This window comes from Ornithorhynchus anatinus, chromosome 3 (assembly GCF_004115215.2).
Source record: "Ornithorhynchus anatinus isolate Pmale09 chromosome 3, mOrnAna1.pri.v4, whole genome shotgun sequence".
NCBI lineage: Eukaryota > Metazoa > Chordata > Mammalia > Monotremata > Ornithorhynchidae > Ornithorhynchus > Ornithorhynchus anatinus.
The window spans coordinates 96,384,552-96,402,396 of NC_041730.1; the positions used below are offsets into that span (position 1 = coordinate 96,384,552).

The 17,845-nt window shown below is 45.7% G+C and overlaps 1 protein-coding gene across 4 annotated transcripts in view; it reads right to left on the bottom strand.

Annotated features, from left to right (window-relative positions):
* The window catches only part of SLC16A9 (solute carrier family 16 member 9), a 58,582-nt gene that overhangs the window by 4,615 nt on the left and 36,122 nt on the right, over positions 1–17,845 (bottom strand). For all 4 annotated transcript variants that reach the window (XM_029060239.2, XM_001508988.4, XM_029060241.1 and 1 more), the window contains 3 exons: positions 15,464–15,607; positions 12,405–12,500; positions 192–1,106 (listed from right to left, as the gene is read on the bottom strand). In XM_029060239.2, the coding sequence (XP_028916072.1) occupies positions 192–1,106; positions 12,405–12,500; positions 15,464–15,607 (1,155 nt within the window). The remainder of the gene's footprint in view (positions 1–191; positions 1,107–12,404; positions 12,501–15,463; positions 15,608–17,845) is intronic.

Here is a 17,845-nt window from a genome sequence, read left to right on the forward strand (position 1 = left end):
ATTACACAGTAAGTGCTGAATAAGTTCCGTTTATTGATCAATCTCTCAGTCATGAATTTATTCAAACCCACTAATATTTTCAGACTTAGGAGTTTCCTGCGGTAATGATTTGCACACGCTCACTACCGCGGCAGGCAAAGTCTATGAAGAAACAGGAAGAAATAGCCTGGCTTTAAGCCTAAATAACTTACCAACAATTGGTGGCCCAAGGCTATTCCCAAGTCCAGCAAAGAACATTAATATCCCGTAGGCGTGGGCCAGCTTCTCAATTCCCACAGTCTTGGTTGTCACATAAGGGAAGATGGACCAGTTGCCGCTGAGGAACCCTAAAATCCCAGAAAGGATTGCTAACGTGACATAATTCCTGGCCAGTGGAATGGCACACAGAGCCAAGCCAGTTGTTATTAAGGTTGCTACATATAGGTATAAAGTATTAATCCACTTAAAATCGGCCAGCACTCCTAAAAGAAGTTTGCCAACGGTCGTCATAACGCCGATTATGGATATGAGAGGCACAACAGAGTCTTCCTCCTTCACATTAGAGCTCCTCGCTACATCTTCCATAAGCAACGAAGGCGGAAAACCCCCAATGTCAAAAAGTAAAATGGCGATAAAAAGGGCCGAAAACACTTTGTTTTTAAAAAGAAGCACCGTTTCTTCCCAGTAGTTCAGATAGAGTTGCCACTTCCTCTTGGCGAGCTGTTTGCAAAAATACGTCCGCTCGGCCACTTTCTTTTTGTAAGTCTCGGCCTCCTTCGCCTGACCTGGTGTTAATCCATTCTTAGTTCCCGGGCTGTCTTGTCTGCAGTCACCATTGGACAGAGGACTCGTGCATTTCCCCTCATTGTAGCCTTTTTCAAGGATGCTAATGTTCTCCTCCAAATTCATTTCCTTTTCATGGTACAACGAATATTGGTCAGGAACATTTTCCAGGCTCGTTTTTTCCGGTAAGGGGCCGCCTGAGGACGCCAGGGGTCTCATCAGACTGCCACACGCTAATATGTTTAGAGCCAATGCACCGACAATCAGCAAGCATCCATCTAAGCCGTAGTGCTCGATTAGTTCCCTTTGCAGGGCAGCGTATATAAAAAGGCCAACGCTTGAACCTGGAAAAGGAACGCAAGCATGTTAATGTTTTTCAGAGTAACTTCGGTCTCTTGAGTCACCTCCAAATAGAGGCAGTCTAGTCTGCTTCTGATTCATTTCTTTCTATTTTAATGGTATTTCTTAAGCGCTTACTGTGTTCCAGGTGCTGGATTCACAGTCTTAATCCCCATTTTACGGATGAGAAAACCAGGGCACAGAAAAGTGAAGTGACTTGTCCAAGGTAACACGGATGAAAAGTGGCAGAGCTGGGATTAGAACCCAGGTCCTTCCTTTTCCCAGATCTGTGCTGTACCCACTAGGCCACACTGATTTTCAAACAATTGGAGCAAACAGATTTTTAGACTATAAAAGCAAATACACGCTCCATGTGGAGACATCCTAGAGGCAAGAGGATATGTGAGCCTGGAGTGGAGGTGGAGAGGCTGGGCCTAGCAAGGTTGATTTGGGAGTCATCCCCATACAGACAGTAATTGGAGCTGTAAGGGTGAATGAGTTACCCAAGGGAGGGAGTGCAAATAGAAGAAGAGAAGGGGACCCAGAACAGAACCTTGAGAGACACCCACTGTTAGGCAGTGAGAAGTAGAAAAGGAGGTTACTGTTACGGGCTCTCCTAATATCCCAGCTAGATTACTGTGTCAGCCTGCTCTCTGATCTCTCTTCCTCCTCTCTCTCCCCGCTCCAGTCTATTCTTCACTCCGCTGCCCGGCTCATCTTCCTGCAGAAACGCACTGGGCATGTCACTCCCCTTCTTAAAAACCTCCAGTGGTTGCCTATCAACCTCCAAGCAAAACAAAAACTTCTTTCATTCATTCATTCAATAGTATTTATTGAGCACTTACTATGTGCAGAGCACTGTACTAAGCGCTTGGAATGAACAAGTCGGCAACAGATAAAGACAGTCCCTGCCGTTTGACGGGCTTACGGTCTAATCGGGGGAGACGGACAGACGAGAACAATGGCAATAAATAGAGTCAAGGGGAAGAACATCTCGTAAAAACAATGGCAACTAAATAGAATCAAGGTGATGTACCCCCTTGCACCCACAGCTACTTTCAAGTGTGGCCTCTGGAACCCCCGCTCTATTACAGGCAAGCTACCTTTCATCCATGACCTTTTCCTCTCCCGCTCTCTCCTCCTCCTCGCCCTTTCGGAAACGTGGCTCTCTCCCGAAGACACGGTCTCCGCCGCCGCTCTCTCCGGCGGAGGCCTCTCCTTCTCCCACTCCCCCAGACTCACCGGTAAGGGAGGAGGCGTCGACTTCCTCCTCTCGCCCCGTTGCCGCTTCCGCACTATCCCTCCTCCCCCCTCCCTCTCCTTCCCCTCCTTCGAAGCCCATATCATTCGCCTCTACCACCCACTCCAGTTACTTGTCGCCGTCATCTACCGCCCTCCCGGTCCCACCTCCGACTTCCTCAACCACCTTGACCCCTTTCTCACCTTCCTTCTCTCCTTCTCTCTGCCCACTCTGATCCTTGGAGACTTCAACATCCATACGGATGTACCCGACGACTCCTCTGCCGCCCGCCTGCTATCCCTCCTCGACTCTGCCGACCTCCTCCTCCACCATACCGCGCCCACTCACCGACTCGGTCACACCCTCGATCTCGTCATCTCCTACCGCTGCACTATCTCCTCCCTCACCGACTCTGAAATCCCTCTCTCTGACCATAACCTTCTCACCTGCCTCATCTCTCACACTCCCTCCCCCTGCAAATCTTCGCTACTGCCCCACAGAGACCTCCGCTCTCTCGATCCCATCCGTCTTACCAATAGCATCTCTCCTCACCTTGCCGCCCTGTCCTCTCTTCCCACTCTCGACGATCAGGTCTCCGCTCTCAACTCCACCCTCTCTACTCATCTCGACTCTCTCGCCCCCCTTTCCCTCCGCCGCTCTCGCTCCACTAACCCACAGCCTGGATCACCTCCTCCGTCCGCCTCCTACGCTCCTATGCTCGAGCTGCCGAGCGCTGCTGGCGAAAGTCCAAGCACCAAGCCGACCTCACACACTTCAAATTTATCCTTTCCTGCCTTAACTCTGCCCTCTCCTCCGCCAGGCAAAGCTTCTTCTCCTCCCTCATCGACACCCATGCCCGTCAGCCCCGCCGATTGTTCCGGACCTTTAACTCTCTCCTTAGGCCCCCTGTTCCTCCCCCTCCCCCATCTCTCACCCCCAATGATCTGGCCACCTATTTCCTCACGAAAATCAACACGATCAGGTCTGAGCTCCCCAAAGTCACCCCTCCGCCTCTCCCCTCCCCTCCACCAACCCCCTCCCCTACTTTCCCATCCTTCCCTGCAGTATCCTCAGAGGAGATCTCCTCCCTCCTCGCAAGTGCCACCCCCTCCACCTGCGCCTCGGACCCCATTCCCTCTCACCTTCTTAAAACCATCGCCCCTGCCCTCCTACCTTCCTTAACTTCTATTTTTAACCACTCAATCTCCAAGGGCTCCTTCCCCTCTGCCTTCAAACATGCCCACGTCTCCCCCATCCTAAAAAAACCCACTCTTGACCCCACTTCCCCCTCCAGTTATCGTCCTATCTCCCTACTACCCTTCCTTTCCAAAATCCTAGAACGAGTCGTCTACAATCGATGCCTAGAATTCCTTAACTCCCATTCTCTCCTAGACCCCCTCCAATCTGGCTTCCGTCCCCTCCACTCTACCAAGACTGCTCTCTCTAAGGTCACCCGTGACCTCCTTCTTGCCAAATCCAACGGCTCCTACTCCATTCTAATCCTCCTTGACCTCTCTGCTGCCTTTGACACTGTCGACCATCCCCTCCTCCTCCATACCTTATCTCACCTTGGCTTCACGGACTCTGTCCTCTCCTGGTTCTCCTCTTACCTCTCTGGCCGATCATTCTCGGTCTCCTTCACTGGAACCTCCTCCCCCTCCCATCCTTTAACTGTTGGAGTTCCTCAAGGGTCACTTCTTGGCCCTCTTCTGTTCTCCATTTACACTCACTCCCTCGGTGAACTCATTCGCTCTCACGGCTTTGACTACCATCTCTACGCAGATGACACACAGATCTACATCTCCGCCCCTGTCCTCTCCCCCTCCCTTCAGGCTCGCATCTCCTCCTGCCTCCGGGATGTCTCCACCTGGATGTCGGCCCGCCACCTAAAACTCAACATGAGCAAGACTGAGCTCCTCATCTTCCCTCCCAAACCCGGTCCTCTCCCAGACTTCTCTATCACCGTGGATGGCACGACCATCCTTCCCGTCTCTCGGGCCCGCAATCTCGGTGTCATCCTTGACTCGTCCCTCTCGTTCACCCCACACATCCTATCCGTTACCAAGACCTGCCGGTTTCACCTCTACAATATCGCCAAGATCCGCCCTTTCCTCTCCGCCCAAACGGCTACCTTACTGTTACGGGCTCTCGTTATATCCCGGCTAGACTACTGTGTCAGCCTTCTCTCTGACCTCCCTTCCTCCTCTCTCGCCCCGCTCCGGTCTATTCTTCACTCCGCTGCCCGGCTCATCTTCCTGCAGAAACGATCTGGCCATGTCACTCCCCTTCTTAAACAACTCCAGTGGTTGCCTATCGACCTCCGCTCCAAACAAAAACTCCTCACTCTAGGCTTCAAGGCTCTCCATCACCTTGCCCCTTCCTACCTCTCCTCCCTTCTCTCTTTCTACCGCCCACCCCGCACGCTCCGCTCCTCTGCCGCCCACCTCCTCACCGTCCCTCGGTCTCGCCTATCCCGCCGTCGACCCCTGGGTCACGTCCTCCCGCGGTCCCGGAACGCCCTCCCTCCTCACCTCCGCCAAACTGATTCTCTTTCCCTCTTCAAAACCCTACTTAAAAATCACCTCCTCCAAGAGGAGTTCCCAGACTGAGCTCCTCTTCCCCCTCTACTCCCTCTGCCATCCCCCCTTTACCTCTCCGCAGCTAAAGCCTCATTTTCCCCTTTTCCCTCTGCTCCTCCACCTCTCCCTTCCCATCCCCACAGCACTGTACTCGTCCGCTCAACTGTATATATTTTCGTTACCCTATTTATTTTGTTAATGAATTGTACATCGCCTTGATTCTATTTAGTTGCCATTGTTTTTACGAGATGTTCTTCCCCTTGACGCTGTTTATTGCCATTGTTCTTGTCTGTCCGTCTCCCCCGATTAGACCGTAAGCCCATCAAACGGCAGGGACTGTCTCTATCTGTTGCCGACTTGTTCATCCCAAGAGCTTAGTACAGTGCTCTGCACATAGTAAGCGCTCAATAAATACTATTGAATGAATGAATGAATTCATTAACAAAATAAATAGTGTAATGGAAATATATACAGTTGAGCGGACGAGTACAGTGCTGTGGGGATGGGAAGGGAGAGGTGGAGGAGCAGAGGGAAAGGGGGAAAAGAGGGTTTAGCTGCGGAGAGGTAAGGGGGGGGTGGTAGAGGGAGTAGAGGGAGAAGAGGAGCTCAGTCTGGGAACTTCTCACTCCAGGCTTCAAGGCTGTCCATCACCTTGCCCCCTCCTACCTCTCCTCCCTTCTCTCTTTCCTCTACCCACCCCGCACGCTCAGCTCCTCTGCCGCCCTCCTCCTCACCGTCCCCTGTTCTCGCCTATCCCGTCATCGACCCCTGGGCCACGTCCTCCCGCGGTCCTGGAACGCCCTCCCTCCTCACCTCCGCCAAACTGATTCTCTTCCCCTCTTCAAAACCCTACTTAAAGCTCACCTCCTCCAAGAGGCCTTCCCAGACTGAGCTCCCCTTTTCCTTCTACTCCCTCTACTCTCCCTTCACCTCTCCGCAGCTAAACCCTCTTTTCCCCCCATTTCCCTCTGCTCCTCCCCCTCTCCCTTCCCATCCCCTCGGCACTGTACTCATTCACTCAACTGTATATATTTTCATTACCCTATTTATTTTGTTAATGAAATGTATATCGCCTTGGTTCTATTTATTTGCTATTGTTTTAATGAGATGTTCATCCCCTTGATTCTATTTATTGCTATTGTTCTTGTCTGTCCGTCTCCCCCGATTAGACTGTAAGCTCGTCAAAGGGCAGGGACTGTCTCTGTTACCGACTTGTACATTCCAAGCGCTTAGTACAGTGCTCTGCACATAGTAAGTGCTCAATAAATCAATAAATCCTATTGAATGAATGAATGAGGTTCAACCTTCACAACATTGCTAATACTCAACCTTGCCTCTCCATCTAAACTGCTACCATGTTAATCCAAGCACTTTTCCTATCCCACCTTGACTACTGCATCAACCTCCTCCTTGTTGACCTCCTGTCTCACCCCACTCCGGTCCATTCTTCACTGTGCTGCCCAGATCATTTTTCTATACTCACTCATTCCCCACTCCTCAAGTACCTCCAGTGGTTGCTCATCCACTTCCACATCAAACAGAAACACCTTCCCACAGGCTTAAAAGCTCTCAATGACTTTGCCCTCTCCTACCTTACCTCCCTGATTTCCTACTACAACCAAGCCCACACACTTCACTCCTTTAATGCCAACCTACTCACTGTGAGGTGATCTTGTCTATCTCGCCGCTGACCTCTCACCCAAATCCTGCCTCTGGTCTGGAATGTTCTCCCTCTTCATAACCAACAAATGATCATTCTCCCCATCTTCAAAGTCTTATTAAAAGCCCGCCTTCTCCAACAGCCTTCCCCGAATGAGTACTCATTTCTTCTTTTCCCACTCCTGTATCATCCTTGCACTTGGATTTGCACCCTTATTCATACCTTCCACAGTCCCACAGCACTTACCTTGTATTTAATCCAGTGCTAGAACAGTGCTTAGCATATAGTAAGCACTTAACAAATACCACAATTATTATTATGTACATATAATTTATTTACCTTAATGTCTGTCTCCCCCTCTAGGCTGTAAACTCATGGTGGGCCAGGAACATGTCTCTGTTGTATTGTGCTCTCCCAAGAACTTTAATACAGTGTTCTGCACAGAGTAAGCACTCCTTAAATATGACTGATTAATTGAGCCAAGGAGAGACTGGGAAGGAACAGCCAGAGAGGTAAGAGAAGGACCAGGAGAGAGCTATGTCAGGAAAACCAAGGTTCATGTTTCCAGGAGAAGGGAGGGATCCAAGGTGTCTAAAGTAGCTGAGAGGTCAAGAAAGATTAGGAAAGATTTCATTAGATGTAATGAGGTTCCATGTAGGGGATAATTGGTGACTTTGGAGAATGCCATCTCTGAGGAGTGAAGGGGAAAGAAACCAGATTATACTGAATCAAGGGGAATTGGAGGAGAGAAAATGGAGAAGAACTGAAGGCAGTGGGAGTAGTCACTCCATTCAAGAAATTTTCTCAGGAATAGACCCTGGAGATGGGATGGAGAAGGGCAGTGGGATACTTAGAAAAGTAGGATACTGAGTATAGAGGAGATGTGAGCAGATTTGATGGCAGAGGAAGAGGAGTGATCAAAGAGTAAGTGGAAAAAGATGGCCATCAGGGAGGGAAGAAAGGCAGGGGTAAGTATCTGCAGAAGGTGAGAGGGGATGGGGACAGAGACACAGGTTGAGGGAGCATATTTTGAAAGCATGTGGGAGATTTCTTAGACACCCGGAAGGATGAGAGAGTAAATGGGGTGTGAGAGAGAGGGGGAGGTGAAGATACCATTTGGAGCATATCATGCCAGATAGTTTCAATTTTGTCAACAAAGTAGTTGGCAAAGTAATCAGAGGTAAGAGAAGAGGGAGATGGTAGTGCTATGGGCTTAACGGACAGAATTAAAGATCTGGAATAACTGTGTAGGGCAATGGGCATGGGGGTCAGTGAGGGAAGAGAAGTAAGAGAGCAGAGTTGTAGTCAAGGGATGGTGAATTTAAAGCATCAGAAGTCCAGCTGGTAGCTGCATTTCCGCTCAAAGCACACAGCAGTGTGACCATAGGAGCAGTGAAAGTGTACTATGCAGGGGATGTAGAAATGTGGACTCAGTGAGCAAGAATTAACGGAGGAAGGGGCGAGCCAGGAGTTTGTGCAAGAAGAGAAGTGAGATTTGGTGAGGAGTCCAAGTGGGGCATGAGGTTGGAATAAGTAGAGCGAGAGCACAAGGGGAGGGAGAACAGTTTTGCAGGAAGAGGGTGTATGAGTGAAATGGCAGATTAGAAGCTAGTGATCAGAAAGTGGTATTTCAGAGTTGGTAAAAAAAAAAATTCTAGGTATTTTGGTCCTTCCATTAATATAGAGCAAGCTGATTTGAACAAGTGTAAAGTAAAAGAGAAATGAATGTACTGCATTCTCAAACCTGAACAGTCATTAAATGACCATGAAAAAATGCCATGTGCACCAGAGGCAGAAAATAATAACAACAGTATTTGTTAAATGCTTTTTAAGCATCAAGCACTGTTCTAAGCACTGGGGTACATACAAGCTAATTAGGTCAGACACAGTCCCTGTCCCACAGGGGGCTCACAGTCTTAATCCCATTGTCCAGATGGGGTAACTGAGGCTCAGAGAAGTTCATTCATTCTTTCATTCATTCAATAGTATTTATTGAGCGCTTACTATGTGCACAGCACTGTACTAAGCGCTTGGAATATACAATTCGGCAACAGATAGAGAGAATCCCTGCCTAATAACGGGTTTACAGTCTAATTGGGAGAGACAGACGGACAAAAACAAGACAACATAATCACGATAAATAGAATCAAGGGGATGTACACCTCATTAACAAAATAAATAGGGTAATAAAAGTATAGACAAATGAGCACAGTGCTGAAGGGAGGGGAAGGGAAAGGGGGAGGAGCAGAGGGAAAGGGGGCTTAGCTGAGGTGAGGTGAAGGGGGAGGGAGCAGACGGTGGAGGGGGAGCAGAGGGAAAAGGGGAAGCTCAGTCTGGGAAGGCCTCTTGGAGGAGGTGAGCTCTCAGTAGCAGGAGGTGAGGTCTCAGTAGGGTGACATACCCCAAGTGACACAGCAGACAAGTGGTGGAGCCGGGTTTAGAACCCAGGTCCTTCTGACTCCCAGGTCCGTGCTCTATCCACTAGGCCATGCTGCTTCTCACATACAAAGAAAATACACAGCTCCCTCCTCCAGAAGAGTCTCAGAAACCTTAAATAGGATAACCATTTGCTGACCAACTCAATTAAATCCCTTCTCATCCCCAAATTAAACTAGTAACTGCAGGACATACCTTAATACTTTCAACTGGAGAGTGTTATTTTTCAAAGTCCCTGTAAAGTGCAATATGACTAGAAATCCTAACACCCTTAAAAGTTTTCACTTAAGCAAAATGGAGTAGTGTTTCTGTAAACTCTGAACTATATCCTTTCAAAACAACTACATTAGCACTCATTAACTGTTGTTGAAAGTTTAACGTGTGATCACTTAACATCCTGGGATCTGTCTCCCTCAAACTGAGAAAAACAAAGGAGGCTGTCCTCAAGTTTATCATTTTGGTATATCATCCAACTAAATGCTTCATGGATAAAGTATATCTGGCTTGCCACAAAAAGGCAATTCCACTGAAAAATTGGCAGAGGCTCAGAGACTTCTTTCCCTTACACCTATGTTGTTCCAGGAGGGGAAGTTAGGTGCTGAGAAGGGAGGAAGGGATCCGTTAGTGCATTCTTTCAGAGAAGCCAGCTCTGCTACTTGTCTGCCATGTGACCTTGGGCAAATCACTTAACTTCCCTGTGCCTCAGTTCCCCATCTGCAAAATGGGGATTAAATACCAGGTTTTTGTTGTTGTTTTGCTTTTTATGGTTTGGTTAAATACTTACTATGTGACAGGCACCGTACTAAGTGTTGGGGTAGATAAAAGCTAATTAGAGAAGCAGCGTGGCTCAGTGGAAAGAGCACGGGCTTGGGAGTCAGAGGTCATGAGTTCGAATCCTAGCTCTGCTACTTGTCAGCTGTGTGACTGTGAACAAGTCACTTAACTTCTCTGTGCCTCAGTTACCTCATCTGTAAAATGGGGATTAACTATGAGCCTCACGTGGGACAACCTGATTTCCCTGTATCTACCCCAGCGCTTAGAACAGTGCTCTGCACATAGTAAGCACTTAACAAATACCAACATTATCATTATTATTATTATCTACTCCTCCACCTAACATTCCCACTAAAGTTGAGAACCACATCATCCTCCCTGTCCCAAAACAGTAGTAGTAGTAATAAGTAATAAGCTGACAAGTGGCAGATTCGGGAGTCAAACCCATGACCTCTGACACCGAAGCCCAGGCTCTTTCCACTGAGCCATGCTGCTTTAGAGAAGTAGTTCAAACTTTTTTAGAAAAATTTCAAACAATTCTCTAAATTAGCTGGGTTCTAATCCCAGCTCTGCCACTTGCCAGACATGTGACAAAGGGGCAAGTCACAACTTCTCTGTGCCTCAATTTCCTCAACTGTAAAACGAATATTCAATGCCTTGTTCTCCCTTCTATTTAAGCCTTATGTGGGACAGGGAGTGGGTCTGACCTGATTAACTTGTATCTACCCCAGTACTTAGCGCTTAACAAATTCGATAATATTAATTAGCAAGGAATAGATAGAATTAAACCAGTAAAACAATGAGCAAGAAAACAATCGATCAAATTTTCTATTAATTTTATTCAAGGAGATCTATCAGCAGATTTTTCCAAATTCATTTTCAGGATTAGAAACAAACACATTAGGACTCCTGATTTAGGTCTCCTTTTGATTACACAGTTTCCCTGATCACCTTTTGCCTTTTTGAAGAATAACCACTTCTTATATAAAAAGAAGGTGTCCCATAACTGCTGAATTGAAGAATTGGTTAGCTTGAGAAGCCACCAGAAGCACCAGACTCTGATCAGCCGCCTCATGGCATATTGTCAGAGAGTTAGACTAGGGTTAAAAATTGGAAGGTGCCCAGTCCTTTCAGCCCAAGTTAGGGTGATGCCTGTTTAACAAGGAAGTAGGAAAGGGATGCAGTGGAGCAAAAGGAGGAGACAGGGATTCCCTCAGACAAAGACCCTAGGCTCAAGAAGACGGCTGAATGATGCCATGACATTGCCTTGACTTCTGCATCTGCTTCCTCGCTGACCTTCCGACCTCCTGTCTCTCCCTACTGCAGCCCACACTTCACCCTGCTATACGGATCATTTATCAACAAAAATGTTCAGTCCACATCTTCCCACTCCTCAAGAACCTCCAATGGCTGTCCATCCACCCCCACCTCAAACAGAAACACCTTAAAGCACTCAGTTAGCCTGTCTCATCCTACTAGCCTGTCCCATCCTACCTCACCTCACTGGTTTCCTACTATATCCCAGCCAGCACACTCTAATCTTCTAGCACCAGCTTCCTCACTGTACCCTGAGCTCATCCATCTCACCACTGACCCTTTTCCCCCATCCTTCCACTAGCCTTGAACTCCCTCCCACAACAAAAAGACTATCACTCTCTCCACCTTTAAAGCATCACTAAGGTCACATCTCCTCCAACAGGCCTTTCCCAATTAAGCCCTCTTTTCCTCAGCTCGCTCTCTCTTCTTCATCATCTATGCACTTCCATCTGTGACCTTTGGAGGTTTAACATTTACCCCAACCCCAACTCCACAGCACTTATGTACATATCTTTAAATTATATGTTATAAATGACTTATTTATTCACATTAATATCTGTCTTCTCCTCTAGACTTTAAGCTTGTTATGGGCAGGGAATGTGTCTGCTAATTCTGTTGTATTACACTCTCCCAAGTGCTTAGTACAGTGCTCTGCGCATAGTAAGTGCTCAATAAATACTCCTTGTGCCATGGTAACACACGCAGCGCAAGGTAGCAATGTCATATGGAACGGAAAGATGGTGGCAAATTTTTCTCTGCCTCAAGGTGGCCAAATATTTGATTGTGACCCAGGTCAGATGTTTCATTCATTCATTCATTTATTCAGTCATATGTGTCGAGCACTTCCTATATGCAGACCACTGCACTAAGTGCTTGGGAGAGTACAATATAACAGTAAGTAGACACATTCCCTGCCACAACGAGTTTGCAGTCTAAACTGCTGAGTCGAAGCTGCTTTATTCTCCTAGGCTCGGTTGTCTCTTTCCACATTTCTACTATGTATCTTCCATGGTCCTTCCATTCCCTGTACACGGCAATGGGGCCACCAGGCTTGCCTCCACAGTCTTGGACCTTCAGCATTGGTGAGGGCAAAATTGTACCACTGACTTATCAGTAGACAGCAATCCAGGTGCTGCTTGCCCAAGAATATTGAAGTGTATCCTAGGAGGGCAGTAAATAAATACAATGATAGCAATGAACTTACTAGCTGAGCTGTAGGAATCCACTGTGGGTTGGAAATTCCTTTGAACGTACACACAGAGCCGATTCGCGGGCGCTACACATTTCAAAAACTTACCTGTTGAAATCAAGCCAAGGGCCAGGCCTCTGCGGTTGTCGAAATATTGGCATGTGATGGTCACTGTTGCAGTGTATAATAAGCCACATCCGAGGCCTAAATACAAGAAGATATTGCACTTGGTAAGAGAATTCATTAGCTCAATCGCAAATGTCTGATGTTATTATTTTGTACAGGATATTGTCGGGTCCGGATTATTTGAGTGAGAATGTTTTCCAGAACAGAAATGCCCTTTAGCATCTGAGCTCGTTGTGGGCAGGGAATGTGTCTGTTTATTGTTATGTATGTCTCTTCCAAGTTTTTAGTACAGTTGGTTTGCATATAGCAAGCACTCAATAAATACTATTGAATGAATGCCTAAAATAATCTGGATTCCCTTCCAAGTTTTGTTTGTGGGCTTCCCCGGTTTTCATCCCCCAAACCAATTCTGGTATCTTCCCAATATCTTTAGATTCGTAATTTTGCCCTGAGTCACAGAGCAAGGATTCACTTTTTGTTAAACTTGGTACCTCAGGAAAGATGATCTCAGAACTTCATTAACTCAACAGGCATCTGAAACCCAATGCACTTTGACCCAATTATAGAAAAATAATAACAAAATCTTGCAGAAATGACTTTTTAAAGCAGACTCTGACAAATTCTACATAGTCTACAAAATATGTTCCCCACATCTCAAGACAGCCAATTATCAATTACTCAACATCTCCTTGTTTCACAGACATTCCAGAAACTGGAAGACGAGAGAAAGAAAATTTCCAGTGTCAGCCCTTAGGCTCGCCTGATTTTTTTCGATTTTCAGCAGGTGGACGGGAGTCTATAGCCATGACAGCAATATATTAAATGAACTACTGGATTTAGTGTTCAAAGCCAGCAGTACTAAAGAACAATAAAAAGAACAGCACAATTAGAAAGTTCATGATGAGCCATTTAGGGAAAAGAATAATGTTTAACAATGGAAACAAGTATACAATGCCTAAAACATTACTGTGTAACTGCTGTTATTCAACCACCTCAATTTCCTTTTTCTGTCTCTATGAAAGGTAAAACCAAATTAAAAGGTTCCCACGGTAAAAGGGAAACGTAAGAGAAAACATTCATAAAGACTTGTCAAAATATGAAATATTTACTATTAAGCATGAAAAACCTCTTGAAAAAAGTTCATTTTAGTTGTTTTTTATGAAAAACTCAAAAAAATTGATGTTTTAAAATGAACATTTGAAACTGTATTTTGAAAACTGTCTTTTCCAAAGAGAGGTAGTGTAGCCTAGTAGAGTACGGGCCTAGGAGTCAGAAAGCCATCAGTTCTAATTCTGGTTCTGCCATTTGTCTGCTGTGAGACCTTGGGCAGGTCACTTGACGTCCTTTGGCCTCAGTTACCTCATCTGTAAAATGGGGATTGAAACTCTGAGCCCCAAGTGGGACAGGGACTGTGTCCAACCTGATTTGCTTGTATCCACCCCACTGCTTAGTACAGTGCCTGGCACTTAGTAAGTGGTTAAATACCATAATTATTATCATTACTATTATTATCCTTTGAGTTTTTTAAAAAAACAGTGCCACAACTGTGTTTTTTTAGCTACACTACTCATCTTTTTCATATAAACAAAGCCTATATGTTGAGCTCATTGTGGGTGGAGAATGTGTTTGTTGAACTGTAATTTCCCAAGCACTTAGTACAGTGCTTTGCACATAGTAAGCGCTCAATAAATACGATTGAATGAATACGTATTCCCCTACCTGCCCTATAATGAAAGAGAGAGTGAGAGTCAGAGACAGAGGTCGTTTTGGTGAAGGTACTTTTAGATGGATCGGATATTTCCCAACCTTTGCAATTATCCCTACTCTTCCTATCTAGGGAGGAATGGGCAGTAAGATGTTGGATGTTGACTCAGGGGTGACCATGAACCACAAGTGGCTCTTCTTCTTCACTTGCCGTGTGGCTTGCAGTGAAAGGTGAGGTAGCACAGCCTTGATTATTTAAGGTTTCATTATTCCTTCTCTTTCAGAAAGGAGTCTACTGTTCTATGTAGGGCTGGTGCACAGAGGGGTACCCACCCCACTGAAGAAAATAATCCACCACCCCCTGCCATACTCCCCGATTTTTCTCTCCCTTCTCTTAATAATAATTGTGGTATTTGTTAAGTGCTTACTAGGTGCCAGGCACTGTTCTAAGTGCTGGGGTAGATACAAGTCAATCGGGTTGGACACAGTCCCTCTCCCACATTGGGCTCACAGTCTTAATCCCCATTTTATAATAATGATAATAATGATGATAATAATGGTATTTGTAAAGTGCTTACTACATGCTAGGCACTGTTCTAAGTGCTGCGGTAGTTACAAGGCAATCAAGTTGTCCCATGTGGGGCTCCCAGCCTTAATCCCCATTTTACAGATGAGGGAACTGAGGCTCAGAGAAGTGAAGTGACTTGCCCAAATGAGGTAACTGAGGCACAGAGATGTTATGTGACTTTCCTAGCACATACTAAGTGTTTAACAAATACAATAATAATAATAAGCACTCATGGAAAGATCTATTCATCGACTTCATTTATCAATCGATCGATGATGTTTAGTGATCGCTTACCATATGCAGATACTGTACTAGCTTCTTGGAAGAATACATCTGCAAGTTGGCAGATAATTCATTTATGTTCTTGTTTTGGGTTTATTTTTATTTTTTATCAGCTGCATCTAAGCTTTTACTGTCATTTCAATTTGTCTGTCTATCTCTCTCCCATCAGATTTGGAGTTCTTTTAGGGCAGGAATGCCAATTTTTACTTTCATTATATCCTCCCCACCCCTTTCAGGTCTCTTACAGTGCTCTGTAAACACTGATGAATGGATATTCATGATTTCTGTCCTCAAGATGCTAACAATCTAAAAGGTAGGCAAGACAATCCAGTTTTAATATTAAAGCAGATATCACCCTTTCACTGATTATTCTCTTTATAAAAAGTAAGGATTGTCATGCATAAAATTCAAAGAACCGGGAAGTTGGTGGACAAACTGACACCATTTTTCAACAGTTACATGTAGACATATAAATTATGTGCCTTACCAACAACAATCCCATATGAAAAAAACAGAAAGTAGAGATTTGGTGCAAAACTGCTCAACATCAGACCTCCAGCCACCATGAAGCCACTGAATATGGTTACAGGTCTTGCTCCAAAGGAAGATACACACAGGCTACAGACAGGACCTGCAAAAGAAACAGAGATTTCATTCATCAGACTCAATTAATTCAATTCATAAACTTCTCATCCTCCACATTCTTTATTGTTATTATCATTATTATTATTGTATTTCTTAAGTGTATATCATGTGCCAAACTAAGTGCTGGGGTAGGCACAAGATAATCAGGTTGGGCATAGTACCTGTGCCTCGGGGGGCTCACAGTCTAAAAAAGAGGGAGTAGAATGTATCGTCCATTTTACAGATGAAAAATAGAGGTACAGAGAAGTTATGGGACGTGCTCAAGATGACACAGCAGACAAGTGGTGGAGCCAGAATTAGAACCCAGTTCCTCTGACTTCCAGGCCCGTGCCCTCCGGTGCTTAGAACAGTACTTGGGACATAGTAAGTGCTTAATAAATACCATAATTATTGTTTTTTCTACTAGACCATGCTGCTTCCCATTTCCATGAGATGAAATAGTTTGGATTTTCACTAGACCAAAAATCACTTTTCAATTCTTTGCACACACCCTATATACCTTACCTCCGCAGACTTCTACCCAGAGCTTCTTTTGGAGTCAATGGGAAGCAGCATGCCCTAGTGGATAGAACCCGAGGCTGGGGGTCAGAGGGACCTGAGTTCAAAATCTGGCTCTGCCACATGTCTGCTGTGTGACCTTGGGTCAGTCACTTAATTTCCCTGGGCCTCAGTTACCTCATCTATAAAATGGATATTAAGAGTGTGAGCCCCATATGGGACAGGGACTGTGTCCAACCTCATTAACTTGAATCTACCCCAGCACTTAGAACAGTAAGCGCTTAACAAGTACTACTATTATTATGTGACTTGCCCAAGGTCCCAGAGCAGACAAGTGGCAAAGCTGGGATTAGAATCCAGGTCCTTTTGAATCCCAGTTCCCTGCTCTATCCACTAGGCCATACTGCTTGATGTGGAGGTGGACAGGCAACCACTGAGAGGTTTTTGAAGAGTGGGAAGACATGGACTGGATGGGTATTTTTTTTTGTTTTGGGGGGGGGTTGTTTTTTCAGAAAAATGATCTTTGCAGCAAACGAAGTAAGGACCAGAGTGGGGAGAGACAGGAGGCAGGGAGGTCAGCAAGAAGGCTGATGCAATAGTTAAGGAGAGACAGGATAAGTGCTTGATCAGCATGGTAGCGGTTTGGATGGAAATGAAAGGATGAATATTTGTTATGAAATAAAGGCACAATTGACAGGATTTGGTGACACTGAATATGTGGATTGAATGGGAGAGATGAGTCAAAGATAATGCCAAGCTTACAGGCTTCTTAGATGATGGGGATAATGGTGTTGTATACAACGACGGAAAAGACGGGGGAAGATGATATTAACATAGATGGCAAGAAGATGATGTAATAAGGCAACAGTAATGGCAGAAATGGCCCCAATACCAAATCCCAAAATTTGAATGAGTCTGTTTAGAAATACCAAACAGATTCTATACTCTAAAATTCATCAAGGCACTACTAGGCGGCTAGCAACCTTACTTAAGAATAACAACTGTGGTATTTGTTAAGCTCTTGCTATGTTCCACACATGGTAGTGAGGGCTGGGATAGATGGAAGATAATGAAGTTGGGCACAGTTTACGGTCTCGATAAGAGAGAGGACAGGATCCGAATTCATATTTTACAGTTGAGGAAACTGAGGCCCAGTGAATAATAAATTGGTATTTGTTAAGCGCTTACTATGTGCAGAGCACTGTTCTAAGCACTGGGGTAGATACAGGGTCATCAGGTTGTCCCACGTGAGACTCACAGTTAATCCCCATTTTACAGATGAGGTAACTGAGGCACAGATAAGTGAAGTGACTTGCCCACAGTCACACAGCTGACAAGTGGCAGATCCGGGAGTCGAACTCATGACCTCTGACTCCAAAGCCCAGGCCCTTCCCAAGTGAAGTTAAATGACTTGCTCAAGGTCACACAACAGGCAAGTGGCTGAGCCAGGATTAATGTTGGTATTTGTTAAGCGCTTACTATGTGCAGAGCACTGTTCTAAGCACTGGGGGAGACACAGGGGAATCAGGTTGTCCCACGTGGGGCTCACAGTCTTCATCCCCATTTTACAGATGAGGTAACTGAGGCACAGAGAAGTTAAGTGACTTGCCCACAGTCACACAGCTGACAAGTGGCAGAGCTGGGATTCGAACTCATGACCTCTGACTCCAAAGCCCAGGCCCTTTCCAAGTGAAGTTAAATGACTTGCTCAAGGTCACACAACAGG